This window comes from Lipophrys pholis (genome assembly GCF_963383615.2).
Source record: "Lipophrys pholis genome assembly, chromosome: 1".
NCBI classification, from domain to species: Eukaryota; Metazoa; Chordata; class Actinopteri; order Blenniiformes; family Blenniidae; genus Lipophrys; species Lipophrys pholis.
In genome coordinates this window covers 52,446,914-52,466,957 of record NC_137635.1, presented here as the reverse complement: position 1 = coordinate 52,466,957, position 20,044 = coordinate 52,446,914, and the positions used below count along the sequence as shown (strand labels likewise).

General features: G+C 41.9%; 1 protein-coding gene across 1 annotated transcript in view; it reads left to right on the top strand.

The window, feature by feature from the left end:
* The window catches only part of kmt2cb (lysine (K)-specific methyltransferase 2Cb), a gene marked incomplete at its 5' end in the record, with an annotated part of 73,789 nt that overhangs the window by 5,579 nt on the left and 48,166 nt on the right, over nt 1-20,044 (top strand). The window contains 10 exons of the mRNA XM_080470500.1: nt 1,788-1,876; nt 4,608-4,740; nt 8,487-8,660; nt 11,192-11,301; nt 11,526-11,635; nt 12,691-12,853; nt 13,805-13,976; nt 15,403-15,517; nt 18,269-18,444; nt 18,853-19,226. Of these exons, the coding sequence (XP_080326626.1) occupies nt 1,788-1,876; nt 4,608-4,740; nt 8,487-8,660; nt 11,192-11,301; nt 11,526-11,635; nt 12,691-12,853; nt 13,805-13,976; nt 15,403-15,517; nt 18,269-18,444; nt 18,853-19,226 (1,616 nt within the window). The remainder of the gene's footprint in view (nt 1-1,787; nt 1,877-4,607; nt 4,741-8,486; nt 8,661-11,191; nt 11,302-11,525; nt 11,636-12,690; nt 12,854-13,804; nt 13,977-15,402; nt 15,518-18,268; nt 18,445-18,852; nt 19,227-20,044) is intronic.

Here is a 20,044-nt window from a genome sequence, read left to right as displayed (position 1 = left end):
ATATACTGATCAGTGTGGTTTAGCTTTGAGAGAATATGGAATTCTTTCCATTGGTAGACATACACACACATCTTTAAACCATCTAGCAGTATCTGGTTTAACCATCTTGTTCCAGGTCAAAGCAATTGTTCTCTTTACTTGTAAGAAATATATACTGATAAAAGAATTGGTCAAAAATGGTCAGTATTATTTATATAGTGTTCTTCCGTGTAGCGAACGAACAAAACGAACAAAATGTCTTTTTAATGCACTCGCACACAAACATGTTGTCACAGAAACATAGCAGTGTAATTTTCCATCCAATCAAACCTGCAGGTGTCTGCCCCCTCCCGAAGATGAAACCGTCAAGTGTCTGTCAATCAAACATTTGCACTGTGTGTATTGTTCAATTTCACAACTTATTTAAAATTGTCGACATGCACGTTCTTTTAAGTTGGTGGGGTGAAAAACATACGTCTCATGAACCAAAAACTGTCCCCCAATCTAAAGTTTGACACTCGAGTGCTATGGCTCACTGTGTGCGAGAGAACAAGCCAGAACTTGTTTGAGTTTATTTTGAAGGTTATATTTGAACCAGTTTGGATTATTCTGGGTTCCATTTGAATAGTTTTCAATTTATTGTCAGGATTTCTGGCTTTAACTTGAATTTTAATTTACTTTAGGATTTTTACGTTGTTTTCTTTTTTCTTTGACATTAAGGTTTTTGATGTTGTTATTAATGTTGCTTACAGTTGGAACCATTTTTTCTTTTTTAATTAACCGATGATTTGAAATATTTTCAGATTTAGAAATATATATCTTCCCCTATTTTATTGGCTGCTTTTCAGATTTAAAAATGTTGTGTTTTTCTTTAAAACCTGATTTTGGAAGTCGTTGGCTTTTGTTTGTTTGTTTGTTTGTTTGTTTGTTTTCTCATGAATGTCATTTATTTTGGGAAGAACATCAAATTAAAAATATAAATTCAGCTCCTTTAAAACATTTTAATCATCTCTATCCTTGATGTCCTGCATGGATCACTCACATATATGAATTTCCTCTGCTCACGTTTTTTTTTTTTTTTTTTTATTTAATTAATCAGCCCATTTCATACACCCACCTGCTGCTGCACCTCCTCTTTTAGCCCCTTCACCTGGACCACCTCCTGCACAACCTCCTCCTCTTCTAGCAGCCTTTCGACCAGCGGCTCGAGTGCCTCCATTAAAAATCAGCGACAGCTGTGACTATGTTTAACTATTTCATGACCGCACCTTCTCCACCTCTCGACCACCTCTTCCTCATCTTCTTCCTCCACCTGTTTCTCCTCCTCCATCTCCCCCAGCACCTCCATCTCCTCCTCCTCTTCTCAGACTTTCGTCCATCGGGTTGAGTGCCTCCATTAAAAATCAGTCACAGCTGCGACTATATTTAACTAATTCATGACCCCACCTCCTCCTCCACCTACTCCTCCTCATCTTCCTTCTGCACCTCCTCCTGTGACTGTATTTAAGTTATTCATGACCCATGTTCTTCTCCTCCTCCTCCTCCTCCTCCTCCTCATTTTCCTCCTGCACTTCCTCAGATTCTCCCTCCTCTGACTATATTTAACTAATTAATGACTGTTCCTCCATCTCCCACTCCCTCTCCACCTACTCCTCTTCCATCTGTTTCTCCTCCTCTTTCTGATCCTCCTGTTCCTATATTTAACTAATTAAATCCCCCTCCCCCGCAGAGGTGAACTCGGGTGATATTTATTTCTCATGCCCTTCCATTTCTTCTGTTTATTGGTTGTTGTGCCTGTTTCCCTGCAGGGGGCGCACTAGAGGGAGGGTTGTTGTGGACGAGGAGGACAGCATGGATGGGACAGAGATACCGGAGTCCGTAGACCCTCAGGATGCAGGTGAGTGTGATGGCCGGCTCCTCCAGGTGTGGTCATGCAGCGCTGGTTTCAGAGGAGCTTCACTCTCCTGCAGAGAGAGGGATGGCATAGATTTTTTTTCTTTCTCCACGCCACATGCTTCTTCTTTTTCTTCTTCTCCTCCTCCCTCTTCCTCGGGACTGTAATTGAAAGGGTTTAGCTTGAGCTGTGAAGCAGTGGGTGTGTATTTTTCCCTCCGTGCTGCTTCCATCTTTCCTTCAGCTCTGAGATTGGCATTGAGGTGCAGTGGGAAAGAGCCCAAGGCTAATGCCCTCTAAAAGCTTTTTAAAATCCCATCAGTCTCTCCAGACCCATTTATGTGCTTTTTTTATGTGTGTACATCACGTCACGTGACCGGGCCTCCCATTCTCATACATCTCACAGTGCCGCTGTGCTGCAGACGTCAGGGGGAAAGGCCGACCTCCTAATGGTCTGCCTTTCTTTTATTAGTTTCACTCCATCTCAGAACCCGCAAAAGGTGCGCTTTAGGAGTTTCAAAACAATCAGCCTATTTTAAACTGTGATATAAAGAAAAAATAAGGGACGTTTAATGTAGCCTGGACCCTCTTTTGGCTTTGTCTGCCCTGAGCATGTCGAATTCTATTTGCACATGTCAAAGAAAACCAGATTAAAACACTTTCAAGCAGAGCAGTGTTGAAGGCTCATGCTTTTGTCTGACGTATGCCCACCGGTGTTTGGCCTCGCTCTAATTTTTGGTGAAGCAGAGACCAAAAGGAACCTTTCGTAAAGGTAAACTGAGGATTTCATGAAAAAAGGCTGTGAAGCATGCCCAGATATCCTGACGTACGAGCGACACCACCCGTACTACCGACCAGGGCAGAAATTGATCCCCGTCAGAATATCTATACACAATACGTACGTTTCAAAAGACTCACTGAATGCCAATAAAATATATCTGAGTGAACCGTGATTTAATCTGCTGCATGTCACGTATTTGGCCAATAAAGTCCAGCCTGCGGGAGATTGTTTTCACAACTGATCGTATTTCATTTCATTATCTCAGTATCACATCATAGCTGGTGACTGCAGACCAGAAGTCGAACGATCAAAAATCTAAGAAAAATAACTTTCAAAACAACAAATGAAACAAACCGCTCCGCTTCTGAAACGGGTCAGAACTACATCTGACTTAATTTAGAAAAACAAAACAAAACACTGTCTTCTGAAATTCATTGTTAAAATCATTTTAATACATTTCTCAACTCATATCTCTCATCTGACATCTCATCTTTATATAAAATGCTGGGATCACGTCATTAAACCAATATAAAATCTAAAAAATATCATGAGGACTTTCCTCTTCATATCTCTAGAAAAGCTGTGAACTCTCCTTTGTCTAGTTCTGCTAATAAACCGCAAAAGACCCATTGAACATTATTTTTTCAAACATGTAAGCTTCCCTCCCCTCCCCTCCACAACTCAATAACTCAAACTGCTACGATTTATTAGTCGTACTAAAGTGAGTTATTACAAATACACGAGGAACAATAACACATGCCATCTCATAAAAAGTAAAAGACAGTTTCTCACTCTTCCCTTTGATAACCTGACCGTAAGACCAAAGATATAGGTTCAAAATATAAGAATATTTACAACCTCCTAAAATCTCTTGAAAAGCTTTGATCACAAAACTCACCCAGGCCCCATTTACACAACAAAGTACGCAAGTCGTCACGTAAAAACGCATCGTTTTTGCGTTTTCATTTCAGAAGAGTTTCATGTTTACACGGCAGCGTTCTGAAAATGATGTCGGAAACGGTAGAAAGGCTGAAAACGACATAGTTAGCATGCCAGGCCACGGGTCGACGCAGGTTATTTGTTTTTGTATTGTCCGTTTACTCGCATATGTACAAAAGAACTATTTACTACGGCCATGATGTGCATGCACTGTTTTCAAAAAGTAGCGTTTTCCCCCGTTTTCACAGAGATGGATATGGAGCGTTTTCAAAAAGAAGTAAACAAATTGTTGCAAAAATGTGAAATCCTTCCAGTCACTCATGTTGTCTTCTTGTATGAAGAAAGTATGTTATAACAAACTTGATACGTTAGTTTTATTTAATGTTTAATGGGATTTTGGGACAGTTTCTACATTTAAAGTTAGCAATTATCACATATTTGGTAACAAATACGGCACCTGCTGTCTCACAATATCCCAAAGTCAATGATTTTTTATTGTTTTTCCGTCAGCCCTTCTGTTATTATTAGATAATGAGCCTGGATTTGTGCTGATGTAGTTTCTGTGGATGACACAGAATCAGCGTGCTATGAGCCTAATTACATGTCAATGAAATGTTAATAAAATGGAGCATGGCCCAAAGTCTCAACGAGTTGTGCTTTTGGGAGTTGTTTTGTATGATTAGCTCGGTGACTTTAATCAAAAGCACCCATGATAACGTCGGGATGGAGCTCCAGTCAATTCCAGGGAAAACACTCCTCATTAATATTAAACCCCACTTCTGGAGACATTTTGGCAGCTGTTTCATCTCTCTCGCTCTCTCGCTCTTTTTTTTTTTTTTTTTAGCTCCTGTCTCCATTGTTCTTGATGTTCCCTGAGGGTTTACTATAATCAGTGCTGGAGCGTCTTTGACCTTCCACCTCGCTGATAACTGCTGCGTTTTTGACCCGGAGGAAGTTTCTGTCTCACCATCCAGACACCGCGGACTGACCGTTTTCTTTGTTTTCTTGCCATCAGAAACACAAATGCAGCCGGTGGAGACGGTGGAAGTGGTGACCACTGATGTGCCGGAGGCGGACCAGGCCTCCTCCCCTCGGGCCCAGAGTCCAGCAGGACCGTCTGTCCCAGCGAGTCGAGAAGTCAAAAGCAGGTGAGAAACTCCCGTTTGTACCGCTGGTGTGATGTTCCTCAACATATCTGTTTACTCCTGGCCTCTTCTACTCAAGTTCGCAGTAAAAAACATGTAGAAAACCAACATTTTCTAATGAAACTGTTAATGTATTTTTGACGTCGGTGACATAAATGAGTATTTTTTTCAAGGAGTTGTTTCCTCATAATGTTTGATTAATTTGGTTGGCGGTTTGAATCCCACTCTATCAAACAGTCATTTTTGTTGTGTACTTTACCCACATTGCCTCGTATGAATGGTGCATGAATGTTGGTGGTGGTCGGAGGGGCCGTTGGCGCAAAATGGCAGCCACGCCTCTGTCAGCATGCCCCAGGGCAGCTGTGGCTACTACGTAGCTTACCATCACTCGTGGGACTGGTGTGAATGGATAATGGTAAAAAAAAAAAAGTGCTATATAAATCCAAGCCATTATTATTATTCTGTTTTATTGTGATAGACATTTTTACTGAGTCAGAATCACCTTTATAGAACTTTATTCACTAGTTTATTGTGAAAAAACACGATCAAGCTGTTATGATGTTGCTTTGAGCTACTCCTGGCTTTGGTTTTCCACTGTAAGGTCTGTGTTTTGTATGTGCCTGTTCCCAGCTACAGATATGAGCAGCAGAACGAGCGAACACACACATGCTAAATAGGCAGCTAATAAATGCTTTAAACCAGGGGTGTCAAACACATTTTAGTTCAGGTGCCACTTACAGCCCAATTTCATCTCGAGTACTGTTAAAATACTGCCATAATAACCTTTAAATTGAAATCTTACTCTTCAATCTTAACATAAAGCCAATTTTAATGATACTTTCTGGTGTAAACTACAGTGAAATGTCAAACAAATAACTATAGGAAAAGGATTATGCATGTTTTTACAAACTGAACCCGACAGCGTGGCTTTGAGGCTGGGTTGAGTAGCTAGCTTTCATGACAGCATCCCTGATGTCTCAGCTTGGGTCTCACAGTTGTTTTCACTGCTCTTTTTGTATGTATGTATGGGTTTTTTTTTTTTAATCATTTGCATGGTGGCGGCCAGATTGGAGCTTCTTGCGGCCCGGTTTTGCCCTACGGACCTTATGTTTGACACCCCCTGCTTTATCCTTTCCAGTTGCAAGCGAAGTCTTAATAGCATTAAAATAATCCTTTCTCCTCTTCCTATGTTTAGAAACGCGGTATTCACTTCAGGTTCCTGATAGCTTTTTTTTTTTCCCTTTCCTTTCCTATAACCATAGCGATGTCCTTTATCCTCCTCTAATCAATCACTTTTTAAATTTATGACTTTCTTTTGTTGCCTTCTCACTTAAGATTACAATATTTTCATTCCTATTATGTTGTTTTAAAAGGCACATTGTATTTGTAGATTATAGTTAAAAATTACGATAATGGAAGAGTTAGTTTTTTTTTTTTTTTAATTTTGTATCATACAAACAGCTTGTGGATGATGGCTGGTCGGCCGCAGGGTCCAATCTGGTCACAGCAAATGACAAAGAAGACGAAAACTTTGAACTGTTTGTGATCCAGTCACTGGAGAGTAGCAGGTCGCGTTGGCAACAAAGCCATGCTGTGGGTGTGAATTTGTAAAAAACATTGTCAAACATTTGACTGTTTTTTGAACCGCGTTGGAAATGGCTTAATGTTTCTTAAAAATACTCAATTTGTTTAGATTTCTAAAAGTGTAAGCATATTTTTATTATAGATAGAAACAGGCTCGTTTGGATCTGAAGGTCATCATCTCGTTTTAATTTTGCTAGCCCATACTGGAGAAAGATCACTTTGGTCTGTGTGAGCAAGCCTGTGTGTTGACTTTGTGTTAATTGTTAGATCAGCACTTCAAAGAAGCATACACGTGAGACCTTATAGAATAATCACTGATGCTTCTGTGTGATTTGGTGCAGAAACCATGAGGGTTAGATTGTGGCGTTATCTGTGTGTTTTCTTCCCCGCGGTGTGTGACAGGCTCATTTGGCTGTGCCTCGTCCACACTGTGGGACAGATTAAACGGGAGTCGTCGGCTTGTGGAGGCGCCGCTCTCGTCCCAGGTGCCACTTGGTTAAAGGTTGTAATCAATCTGGCGTCTTGTCTGCGCTATCGATGTTAGTGATGGAGGGCAGATCGGCGGCATCTCCAGGGATCTTATTAACAGGGCCATCTCATCACTTCACATGTGATAAATATTTACTGCTCCTTTTATTTCTCAACTTTCCAGCTTTTCCTGGCTGCGATTTTGTTGGGTTTTTTTTTGTTGTTGTTTTTTTTTCCTTCACTCTACCGCTCTGTGTCCAAGAAGACTTTCTCACTCACACCCTGGAACATTTACACGTCCAGATTATTGGTGCAAAGTGGTGCTTTTTATAAGTAAAAAAGCAAAATAAATAATTGGAAAATTAATTTCTTGACATACTTGAAGCTTGTTATTTATGTATTGAGTTTTCTTTAGCTGTAGTTTTTCATAAACCAACAGCAATTACAAATGAGCAAAGTTGAAATTTTGTTATGAATCATGACTGTAAAATGGCAAGGATTGTGTTCATGTCAACAAAAAGGCTATTTACACAATTTTGGACAAAAAAGCAAGGGTATGTGCCATCATATTTGTCAATGTTCTTTTTTAAATATACAAATATACAACACATTTTAAAACTGTAATATTAATTAAATTCTATGAGAATTATTTTTAAATTGAAATATATGCCTTGTTAGTGGGACACAGTGGGCATCAAGGATAAATAAAGGCATGCTGTACACTTTAACCGATAATTTCAATTATTTTGATCACATTATCAAACTGAAATAAATGCGAAAATGCAACCATGTTATTTTTCTCAAACTCACCTCAACGATGCACACAATAACAATACTAATGGTTTTATATAGCGCTTTTCTTGACACTCAAAGATGCTTTACATTGCATTATTCATTCACTCCATATTCAATGGTGGTAAGCCACGTACGTAGCCACAGCTGCCCTAGGGCAGACTGACGGAAGTGAGGCTGTCAGACTGCGCCATCGGCCCCTCCGACCACCACCAACCACTCATTCTCACACTGCATTCACCCAGGCAGTTTGGGGTTCAGTGTCTTGCCAAAAGACACTTTGGCATGTAGGCAGGCAGAGATGGGAATCAAACCTGCAACCTTACGATTGGACGACCGCTCAACCAACTGAGCCATGACACTCCAATAAGAAGTGGTTGCCACACTACAGTGCCTGAGGAGCTGCTGGGGGTCGAGGGTTGTGCTCAGGGACCCAGAGCGGTGACATGTCAGCTGTGGGAATTAAACATGTGAAATTCCAGTAAAAAGTACTCTGGGCACCCACTGCTCCAAAAGTGGGTTCCCTGAAGGGGAATCGAACCCGGGCCGAATCCTAACCACTAGACCATTATCTGACTGTATTTATACAATTGTGTTTCAAATACCTGTATTTATCATCCTGTATTTATTCAGTAGTTTAATTTCAAGTACTTTATTGGTTAGTTTTCATTCTGAAACACTGGTACGTGTGAGTAAACCACGCTAACACAGGAAAAAATGGCAGCCTGTCATTGACTCATATACGTAGGTGTTCGTTTGTGGCTCTAATGTGTTTCCGTGTTGAGACGGTGTTGTTACAGCAGAGCGAGGCCTTAATTCACAGTGACACGCGTGGCTCTGTATTCAGTCACAGCAGGTATTTATAATTAAACACCTCTCCTCGCCGCCCATTTCCTTTGTTTCAGCGAGCGTCTCTGTGCCTTCTGTTACTGTGGCGGCCGTAGCCTTCTGGGTCAGGGGGAACTGCATGCGTTCAACGCCACGCCTGAGCTCCTCGGACACCAGGGCGACGGCGATCAAACCACTCAGCCAAAAACCACCGGAGAGACCAGCTCAGGACCGAAGGACAAGAACAAGAAGTAAGTATTCTGTCAGTGCGAGGGATGAAAAATCGGAGTTATATCACTATATTTATTCTGAGCCCCCCATCCATCCATCCATCCATCCATCCATCCAGGTCACCAATTCATAACGTCGTTCTCACAAAGACACACAGGGAAAATAAAATGACAGAATAATCCTCCCAGTCTGACATGCCTGGTAAACATCTCATAGAAGGCGACCAGGGGTCAACTTAATCAGATGTGCCAATCACCTGAACTGGCTCCTCTCAATGTGGAGGAGTAGTGGCTCTACTTTGAGTCTGAACTCCTCACTCCATCATAAAGATTGACGCCCGCCACCCAGTGGAGAAAACTCATTTCAGCCGCTTGAAACAGCAATCTCATTCTTTCGGTCGTGACCCAAAGTTCATGACCATTGGTGAAAGTGGGGATGTAGACTGACCCATAAACAAGAGAGCTTTGCTTTACAGCTCAGCTTCCGATTCACTGCTACAGTCGGGTACAGTGCCCGTCCCAATCTTTGGCCAATCTCACAATCCATCCTCCTATCACTCATGAATAAGACACTGGGGTATTTAAACTCCCCCCGCTGGATGAGGTCCTCCGCTCAGCTTGAACAAGTGCACAGCTCTCAAACTGGAAGTACAAACACCGGATTTCCCTCTGGAGCAGTTGCCATACTCTGTACTCCCCCAAGCACCTCTCACAACATATCTTGGGATCTTCGGTCATAGGTCTTTTTCAAGTCTACAAAACATATGTAGACATGTCAACTAAGAATGCCCCACAATATCCAGGGCCTGAAGCAACTCCAGGTGAATGCCATTCTGTCTTGGGGCCTTTATCACCAAGGAGTTTCTTTTTGACAAGCCCTGTAAAGTTAATATTGTCGATTGACTTTGCATCTGCACATGTTGAAATCTTGCTGTTTACTGTAGCTCGCTAACCACTCATGCTAGGTGAAAGAAGTTTGACTATTATATACTTAAACTGCGGGAAAGTTTACTACAGAGTCCATCTATACCATTTTTGTAGTAAATGCTCAAAGCTGTCTTTTTAACATTCACTTCAAGTGTTCAGATGTATATTTTTCTCCTACACCAGTAGATTCGGATTTACTTGTGAATGCATCTGAAAAGATGAAGGAGTAAGAAGTGGGTGTTTTATGGACTTGTCTCGAGCTGCTTGGTGAGCACATGGTGAACGTAAACAGCCATCTCAACCAACGCCTGCACCCAATGTGGCAGCAAAAATCTTTCATTGACAATCTCATCTGTCTAAATCACCCACAGAATTCAGTTTTTGTAGTGGTTAAATAAATGAAATAAAGGATGGAGAATATTCCGGTAGCTTGACTTCTGCTCACAGAAACTCAGATAAGGCGTGCATGTAGACTCTAGTTAGCCAAGATGTTCACGAGGGCCTTGTGTTTTCTCTTCAAACTCACACAGTCGCACACACATGCACACTGTGCCCAGAAAGCAGCCTCCTCTGACTCTTTTGGACTGCTGCCTGATTTGTTTCCGGTCCTCTGAAACCAGTTTGGTGTCTCTCTGGATTCCTGGTCCCATAATGGGCAGTGTTAGCGGCGTTAGCGACGTGGCAGCCGGCCAAAACAACCGGTGACTGCTGTGGTGTGATTGGTTGGTGGGGCCGGCCCCCTCGCTTGTGCCACAGGGAGGCAGAGCAGGCAGAGATTGTACATGCATCTGTCGGAGGAGGAGGAGGAAGGAGGAGAAGGAGGGATGCTGAAAACGTCACATTTTTAGCAATTGGAACTGGTGCCTTGAATTTGGCCATTGGTTTGTTTACTTGAACCTCAGTCCTTTTTAAATGCTAATGCACCTAATTCTCCTCCTCCCCCTCCTCCTCATCATCTTCCTCCTCTTCCCTTCCCCTCCTCTCTACATTTTCTGTGTGCTATGCGGCTCGTTCGTTCAAGCCAGGGACTCAGAAACGCATCCTTTTCAGCAGATTTTATGAGACAGAACAGCCAGCCTCTTGTGCACATGCCAAACAAGATGGCCTTCTTCCTCCTCCTCCTCCTTCTCCCCCACTGCTTTTTTTGCTCTCTAACATTTTTCCCCAGCTCATTCTCTTTGGTTTAGTAAAAAAAAAAATAAAAAATTGCCAGTCTCCATCTTTGTCTCCATTCTCGATTCTATCAATCCGTCATTCTATCCGTCCTTCCATCCATACAATTATTTCTATTGCACAGCAAATTTACGGGCCATCCAGGCTTTTGTAAGACGTTTCTAGTTTTACAAGTTGATCAATATCACCTGGTTTCATAGATAAATAGATTCTTGTGTCATCTGTAAAATAATGGAAGTTTATGGCGCATGAGTACCAACACAGAACCCTGTGGAACTCTATTTTGAACATCAGCCTGAGCTGATGAGTCATGAACATGAATTAAGTGGAATCCATCTGATAAATGTGATCCATCCATCCATCCATCCATTCATCCATCCATCGTGGACCTCATCTTCTATCTGTCCTCTTGTTGTTTTTTCTAAAGAAAAATGCTTGTGATTTTGCTGCAGTGGGTCGGAAGGCTGCGAGGAGGAACCGGACCCGGCCACTCGGTTCTGGGACGAGCTTTCTCACGTCGGACTTCCACAAGATCTTAACGTCGAGTCTCTCTTCGAGTCAGGTAATGCAGACGCCCTCAGTGCTCTTCATCTCAATGACTTTACACTGTCTGCACTCACATTCCTAGAAATACGTGCGTCACACACTCAATGGAATTGATAATTATTTAGTCTTTTTATTTTGGATCTCCTTGTTGGTGTTACGTTTTTCTTGAATAAATCATAAACATAACAAGCTCACATTTTTGACTCCTCTGTCTTTTGCTAATTTCTTTTTTAATTTCAGGGCAATGCTGGGCACATCAGAGTTGTGCCTTGTGGTCCGACGGCGTTTGTGAGGGCGAGGGACAATCTCTGCTTAATGTGGACAGAGCCATTGACTCAGGGAGCACAAAGGTGAGTCGGGAGGAACATCCGCAGACTAATGGGTGTTAACACCATCTTAATGTGTCGGGCAGCAGGGGAGGGAGCGCTCCAGCGAGGCGCGGCAGAGCTGATGGATCAGACGGGCCGGTAAAGGTCGGCCCGGCAGCGTGGATCTCTCAGCTGTGAAATGGAAAAGGTCACGCCACTCACCGGGGCTCCGAGCGGCTGCTGCGCTAACCGCTAACCGCTCGGCTCCTCTGATTGTGTTTGCAGGCCATCAGCAAGTCCCCCACTTCATCTGCAGAGTGGCTGATTCAGACAGGGTTTAAACGAGGGTCTTAATCCTCAGCGGAGTGTTTTTCCAAAGACACATTAAAGGATAAAGCACGGTCATTTTGGACTGGCCGTACAGTGGGGGGGGGGGGGGGGGGGTTGTATTTTGCCTCACAGAAAACTGAGAAAACTCCAATTTCGATTTTAAAGTTTGCATGTTTTCCCTGAGTTTTTTTTATCCTGCCTGCCTAAAAGTTTCAGGTTTACACTGTAGCGTTTTGAAAAAGATGTCCATTTACACGACATGACTGTGAGTCATGTCACTCTGAAGGCCGCCATTGTTGTTGTCCATCTACTCGCATTTTCCCCCGTTTCCACAGGGAGTCAGAGTGTTCTCCAAAAGTTCCACCTTGGCAGCCGTTTTATAAAAGCTGTGTTTTCAGGGACTCCGAGCACAATTGTCGCGCAAACGGACACGCAAAACCCAACGGAAGTTTAGCGTTTTCACTTGTGCTACTCACATTGAAAGGATTTTTCTCATACGATTTGAGATTTCTTTTTTTTTTTTTTTTTTGTGACAACTGTTTTCCTGCCTCTTTTTTTAGTCTGCGTCTGTCTGACCGAGTCCTCTCATGCACTTCCAATTTCCTCTTTTCTGGAATCACCATAGCAACCAGCATCAGCATGTGGTTGTCTATCTGGAGATTCTCAGTCAGAGAAATGCTCCCATGGATGACAGACATTATGGACATTGTTTGGAGGAGGGATAATCAGACAAACTTTTAATTGTTGCTTTCATCTTTCCCTTGCAGCACTGTGCATACTGTAAGCGCCTTGGAGCATCCATAAAGTGCTGTGCTGAAGGATGTGCTCAACTCTACCATTACCCCTGTGCGGGGGCAGCTGGGACCTTTCAGGATATCAGGAGTCTCTCGCTCCTCTGCCCAGAACACATCGAACTGGCCATTCTCAAATGTAAGTGGGCTAAACACCTAATAAAAAGATTACATGGTGACACTTCAAAATTTTAGATGCCACAACTATTTATTTATTTAGTTAGTTTTCAGCTCTTTATTCTAAACCTTCTAATTACTATTTGCAACATTTACATTACATCAGATTGTGGAGATCAAAAGTCCCAGGACCAAAAAAACAAGTCCAATGTCACCCGTTTTTATTCTTGTTGTTGTTGTTTTTTGGCTTTTTGGGTCTTGTGTCTTCCCCAAAATATCTTTCTAATGGAAGTAATACACACTGTATTTTGAACCTGCTGTTAACCAGGTTTACCACATGAGTTAACCCAGGCCAAGATCAGTACTTTATGAAAACATTTTTACTATTTCTCAGTTTCAGTTCATTCATCTCAGGAGAAGAATCTCTATTTTTATCCACCATTTCTGTGATACATTTGAATCTTTTTAACTGCCATTAACCAGGATTGCAACATTGGTTAGTCTTGGGAATGGTCAGCACCACATAATGTTTGTTTGCTAGCACTCTATCTAGCACTGTAGCCAGTGATAGCTTTAGAGAATGTCAGTAGTTAGTTGATTGTTCAAAGTATTGATCAATGAAAAATAGAAACTGTGCTAATAGTTTTTTCCCCCCCACTGTAAATGTAGATTGGTGAAACAGTTCAGCTTTTTCTTTTTAAATGAAAAATTAAGATCATACATCTACATGACAGCAGAAACTCAGTAGAACAGTTTTCTGTTTCTTCACCTTTGAAAAAATTACATAATTTTGTAAGAAAACCTAAATCTTGTCAACTCATTGTGCAACACACCCAAGAGTCACTTTCTCTTACGTGGAACAACGCAGTAGATTGTTTCTGTTTTTCGTGCATGACAGCAGTCTGATGAAGCACACTTTCTGCTCTGTTTCCTCGTGGTCGTGCTCCTGTTGCTGTGGCGCGGCCGTCCTCAGTCGTAGACGATGTGAACTGCGCGCTGTGCGATAGCCACGGAGACCTCCTGGACCAGCTCTTCTGCACCAGTTGTGGTCTGCATTACCACGGGATGTGCCTGGACATGGCTGTGACCCCTCTGAGGCGAGCAGGCTGGCAGTGCCCCGAGTGCAAAATCTGCCTGACATGCAAGTGAGTCAACACCCCCCCCGCCCCCCCAAAACAACTCCACATGTGTACACCTCGCAGCGAAGGTTTCAGTGTGCATTTCCCTTTCCTTCCTATTTAAATTCTGCAGAGCCGGCGGCCACGGCTCGCTGCTGGTTTGTTTACCTCTGTGGTTTGTGAGGAGCTAACTGGATGTTGTACCCTCCAGCTCAGTATTATAACCTTTGACCTTATTTAAACAGCACAGGAGCTCCATTACCATCCCGGCCTGTTTGCCTCAGGTAACCACTGTCCGTGGAGTTTTAGGTTTCTACATTCAAATCAGTAAGCCCCTCAGTGCTGCGCCGTCTTCCAAGATGTCTTCGTGATGTGCTGTGTTCAGAACGAGCCCAAACATCGGTCTCCAACTGAGGAGATTCAGCAGCATCTTTGAAGATGTCTTCTCCCAATGAAATACATTTTTATCAACAATATTTAAGATATGACTGAGGCCCTTTTTTTTTAACTTTCAAACTATCTCTACAGAATAACCTCTGTTGTAAACATTGCATTTGTGTTTGAAGCTTCACTTCCTCGTTAATATTGTAGTAAATATGAAGCAGCGGCAATGTTCCTCTGAGCGTCTCTTCACTCATTCTTCCAGGGTCCACAGCTTTTCTAGAGGTATCTGGAGCAGATCTGAGGGTGTTACTGGGCAAATCAAGTTAATTTACTTTCTTAAGTTTTGTAATGATAAGGCTTTGTTATGCCCCGCTAACATGGCCTGAGAAACGTTTCCAGACATCTGAGTTTCTCCGTTTTATCTGAGCTGAGCATCAAAAAATAGTGGAATTTTTATAATTGGAAAACAGTTCTCAAAATATGATGAAATAGACAGATATTTACTCAATGTCATCAAAATGTAACAAATATAACATTTGTTAGTAACTGTGTGAAAAATTGAATAAGGTAAACATTTGGGAATCTATACGCTCCTGCTGAATTGATAGTGGAAACATTACCTGTCAATTTATTTCTTTGTTATTTAGAATTTCAAGAGGCCGCAGTGAGCTGAATGCAGGTATAGATTTAAAAAAGGAAACCTGCAGTGTTGAGAGCAGATGGGATCAGCTAGACTTCTTCTGAAAAATGAATATTTTATCTGGATTTTAATTGCTTCCTGATTATTTATAACAATTCTCGAAATCAGGGGTGTCAAATTTAAGGACCGTGGACCAAACCCGGCCCGCAAGAGGCTCCAATCCGGCCAAACCACCAAGCAAATACAAAACATTTCAAAGAAAACATTAAACCGCTGTGGGTCAGTACTGTTTTCAGTGTGGTCCGAATAAAATTTGTACAAATAAGAAGAATTGGTTCACAATGGTGTTTTTCTCTGTCATTGTTAACAGTTTTCATTCACAATTCCTCATAATGACGGATCCTGTTCTGTCCGCTCTTGCCTGTGCAGGAACCCGGGAGAGGACACCAAGATGCTGGTGTGTGACATGTGTGACAAAGGCTACCACACCTTCTGTCTGCAACCTGCCATGGATGCTCTGCCCACCAACGGATGGAGATGTAAGGTAGGCAGCCAACTCGCGTGACACACGGTGGCTTTTTGAGGGCCTTTTTTTTTAAAGTAAAACTACACTGAGCTGAAATGGCATCGTCAGTGGAAACATCTCCATGAGCCGTGGTTTGTCTCTGCGGTTAAGAACACAGGCTGATCTTCTAAAGGCTGCAGTGTCGTCGCTCAGGCGGCCGGTTAGCAGTCAAAACACCATTTAATGCAAAAAAAGAAGTGTGCAGGCTTCAGTAGGTCACAGCGGTGCAGGCAGTGGGTGATGATCTTAACCTCGGCTTCTCGGTTTGACTCAGCACAGCAGCCAAGCTTCTGAGTGTGGTCTCCGCACTGGAGTGAAGATCGATGGAAACTGAGTCACCGCTCAGCTCTGAACTGGTCTTCGTTTCTGTATGAGAGGGAAGCCCAGTGGCTTGTTGGTGCATTAGATGCTGCTTTTCTGAGTGACAGTAACGTAATGATGCTTTGCTTATGAGTCAGCAATCATTTGGTTTTTCTTCTTCTGACGTAACATTAAAGAGCATATGAAAAATATCTTCAGCGTCTGCATGTTGAAGGATGTTTTTACTGTGCATAGGCTGAATGAACAACCGATTGTGTAAATTGTTGGCTTTGAGTATTCTGATAAAATTTTGCCATTTAACGAATCTAATGTTATTTTTTTTAGCATTCAAATCAAGAACCTCAGTTTTTTTTGATAGTGTATAAACTGAATGAACATAAAACAGAATTGAAAATGTTGTTAGTCTTTTCTCTTGAATCTTTTTAACTGGCTGCAGATGTTTTTTTTGCCCCTTCTCTTTAAGACTACAAATATACATGTATGCATTTAAAAGACATTTAACCTCACCAGTTCCACCTTTTACGCAGTTATAGAGGAAGTTTGCCAAAATTTTCTCTGATTCTTTCATGTTTTGGATCGATATTTTGGGTAGAAATTAGCAACTGCACATCTGATGTGATGGCTTTGGGAAAAATTATAGCAGCTTCTTTGCATTGGTAGCCTCAGCAAAATTCCAAAAGGACGTGAAATGTAATGAATGTGAGGGAAGACACCACTGCAATAAAAGCTCAACACTCTTGTTCCGTCACATTTCTGTTTGAGTCAGTTTATAAAACTGCGGTGTCATAGAAAATGAACCAAAGCGAGACGATCCGCTTCAGAAGCATGTAAAAAATATCTGCAATGTCCTCTATGTTTTCATTCTGGCAAACTGCTCAGGTTCCAGTTCTCGATCATTTGTGAGGAAACTTGGCGTCACATTGCAGCAGCCTGCCGTTTGGTAGCTAGCTCCTCAATATTTAGATGCCAGCTCTTTCTCTCTCTCTCTCTCTCTTTTTTTTTTTTGTTGAAAGATTTGTTTTATTCTATTTCAGTAACTCTTTGAAATGTCCTCTCCAGCAAATAATAGAAATGAATGTGTGCAAACAAGATGACCACCAGTTTCTTTAATCACTGACTCGGCTAAATTCATCCTGGTTCACATCCATCTCGATGGTAACTGAAGACTTAAGAGTTTACTGGTCAAATATTAAACAAATTCTGTCAGTTTTCTTATTTAATACTAATTAAAGGGTTTTTTGGTGTCAGCTGAATGTTCAGAAAAGCCTGGTAGAATCCCTACTTTTAAATGATGTTGACATTTTTTATTTAAATAGTGTGATTATTTAAAAAAAAAAAACTAAATTACGCAACTCAAACTTTCTTTCTTCACGACTTGCAGGCAGATTGAACAAAACTCTTCTCAAAGATCTTCAAAGTTTTCTGCTTCAATATTCTGACCATCAACATTAGGAAAGATATCTTTAAAGTTGTTTGAATTTACACGAGAGCAAAATAATCAACAGTTGTGATTGTTTATGATGACAGATTTATCCTGTGATAAAGATCCGGTTTGTCTCTTTCTCAGCGGTGTAGGAAACCCAGAGTATTTTGGATTTAATCTCATTCTGAGGAGATTATGGATTGTTGAGGTTGCTTTTCAAAGTTTTTACCCCGAAGCCCATAAGCTGAATGAACAATGAATAAAGACATAAAAACATTTGTTGTTTTCTTGACCAAATCATGTTTTAAATAAGAACAAATTAATATAACAACCAAATCAAACACTTCCAACTAATTTTATATGCAGAGTTTGAATGAACCAATAACGACCAGTGATTCAGTTGGATGATTATTTCGTCAGATTTTTTTTTTTACTATTTGAACAGCTGCATTAAGGACTAAACCCTTTTCAATTGGATCTCTGATGGCGCCAATATTTTAAAAACTAGTGGGCCAGGATCATGACTCCGTACATTTTATCATCATGTGATGAAGATCTCCATAGTTTTGTCAGCGTACTTTCGGATTTAATTATAATTCAAGACTTGAGACTCGGTGCATAAGTTCAACAAGCTCATTTGAGTGACTTTCACACAGTATTTTCACTGTTTATTCATTTATTTGAATGTTCTTGCCAGTATAACATGAAGTAAGCACATCAAAGTTGAATTGTTTTCACAATGCAGATGCTGAATGAATAAATCACAAAATATCTGCAGTCGGATGACAGTTTTTTCTTTTTACTTTCTATTTATTTATTTTTTTTATCTAAATTCCGTATCTCTTTAAACTTTGAAAGGTGCTCTCCAGTAAACACAAAATATGGTCAATACAATGACAAGTGAGTGAGTCTAAATCGTGACTCCTCACAATTCAGTCTCCTGTGGAGAAAAAAACTCACATTGCATTCCACCCTTCTGCCTTTAGAACTGCAGAATGTGCGTCCAGTGTGGGACTCGAACCAGCGGCCAGTGGCACCACACCAGCCTGCTGTGTGAGAACTGCGTTCAGAACCAGGACCCGGCTCTGAGCTGTCTTATGTGTGCCTGCATCCTGGACCCGGAGCACCACAAAGACCTGCTGTTCTGTCAGACTTGTAAGAGGTGAGGAGCTAGATGGTTTATGATTTGTGTTTCCATTATTGTCGAGATTGATTCGCTGTTTGCTTTTCAAAAGTAGTGAACATTTTGTGTGTAACATTTTGGATGTATATGAGGACCTGTGGTTTTTCCATTAACAGGAATGTGTCCAACTAAGAACTTGTCATTGCTGTAATAGAGAGAAAATGTTTCTATTTCTCAAGCTGTAATTGGGGGAAAAGAAAAGTGCTGAGGAAAAAAATTAATTGGTGAAATAGTTTTGAATTGTCTAAATACTTGATAAGCCACTCTGCTTTGTCCCAATCCTATTCCTGGCATTCTCTGGTAGCACACCAATAAACATGTCACATTTGAGGATTGTGCAGAGATCCCATTCCAACAGTCTCCCAAATTCCTCTGCTCTGCTTTCAGATGGCTACACCTGGAGTGCGAGCGTCAGAACTCAGGCCAAGCAGAAATCCACCCTAGAGAGGACTATGTTTGTTCCAACTGCAGGTCTCCTGCTGCAGAGCAGGCGCTGCAGGCAGAGGATATGGACACCGGCCCAGAGCTCAGCCCTCAGCCAGCCTCCATGCACACAAACTCTGAGGCTGGCCTACAGCTGGCTCTAAAGCACACAGACCTAGAACCTGGCACTCTGCTCCCTCCCGAAATGCACAATGACCCCGAACCGGAGTTACTCGCCGTTCCATTGCACTCGGATCCAGAGCCCGCTCAGGCCACCGTCCATGAGGAGAAGCTGGTCACGTCGGAGCAGAAGCCCGATGGGTCTTTGTTCCAGAAAGGTGAGATTATACGCCGATGACGTTCTGATCCTTCCTCCTTGTCTGTCTTTTCATCTGAGCCAAGCGTGCCTCCGGAGATCCAAACCTGTTTGATCGGCACATTAATCACGCCTTGTAATGACGAGGATGTTCTCATATTACAGGCTCACGCACAGATCAGCCAGCAGGTCACGAGACGGAAAACGAAGCGTGGGCTTTGTAGCTCTGTGGGTTCATTGACTCGGTCTCCAGCCGTGCAGAAGCAGTTAAAAGTTTTGGCTTCACGGCACCAGTTTGTCAGCGCGGAGGAAGCTTTTTTGAAATTCGCCGTGGTTGCAGATGAAAAATTTTGTGAAAAAAGCAGTTTGGACTAAAACCAAGAGATGCACTCCCACTTTTATTTGGAGTCTTTTCTGAGGATTCCCCAATAACCAGATGGCGTCCTACTAGCGGCAGATTAAAGCGTCCATTGCCTTTGTAATTCAGTGTTTTGAAATGTTAAAGTGCTTTGTTTCTCCATCTTGTCCACTGGGAATAAGTATGTGCAGCCTGTGAATGGAATTTTTTTTTTTTACTTTAGGAAGCGCTTATCTTCATGTCTCCTGTGTTTTGGATTGTGTGTGTCCATCCGTCTCTGCACTGTAGTGGAAGTCTTTAGTGGCACAATGGCTCACTTTTAAATGAGTATTTACTGATCACATTTTTTGATAAAATGTGGAAAATTGGCATCCCTACGAAGAGGCTATTTTTATGCTGTTTTCAGACTTAGTTTTGGAGTAGTTAGTTACAGTCTAGTTTTGGAAGTCCCCCGTGTTCCGAAGATACTGGTAACAAAGGTT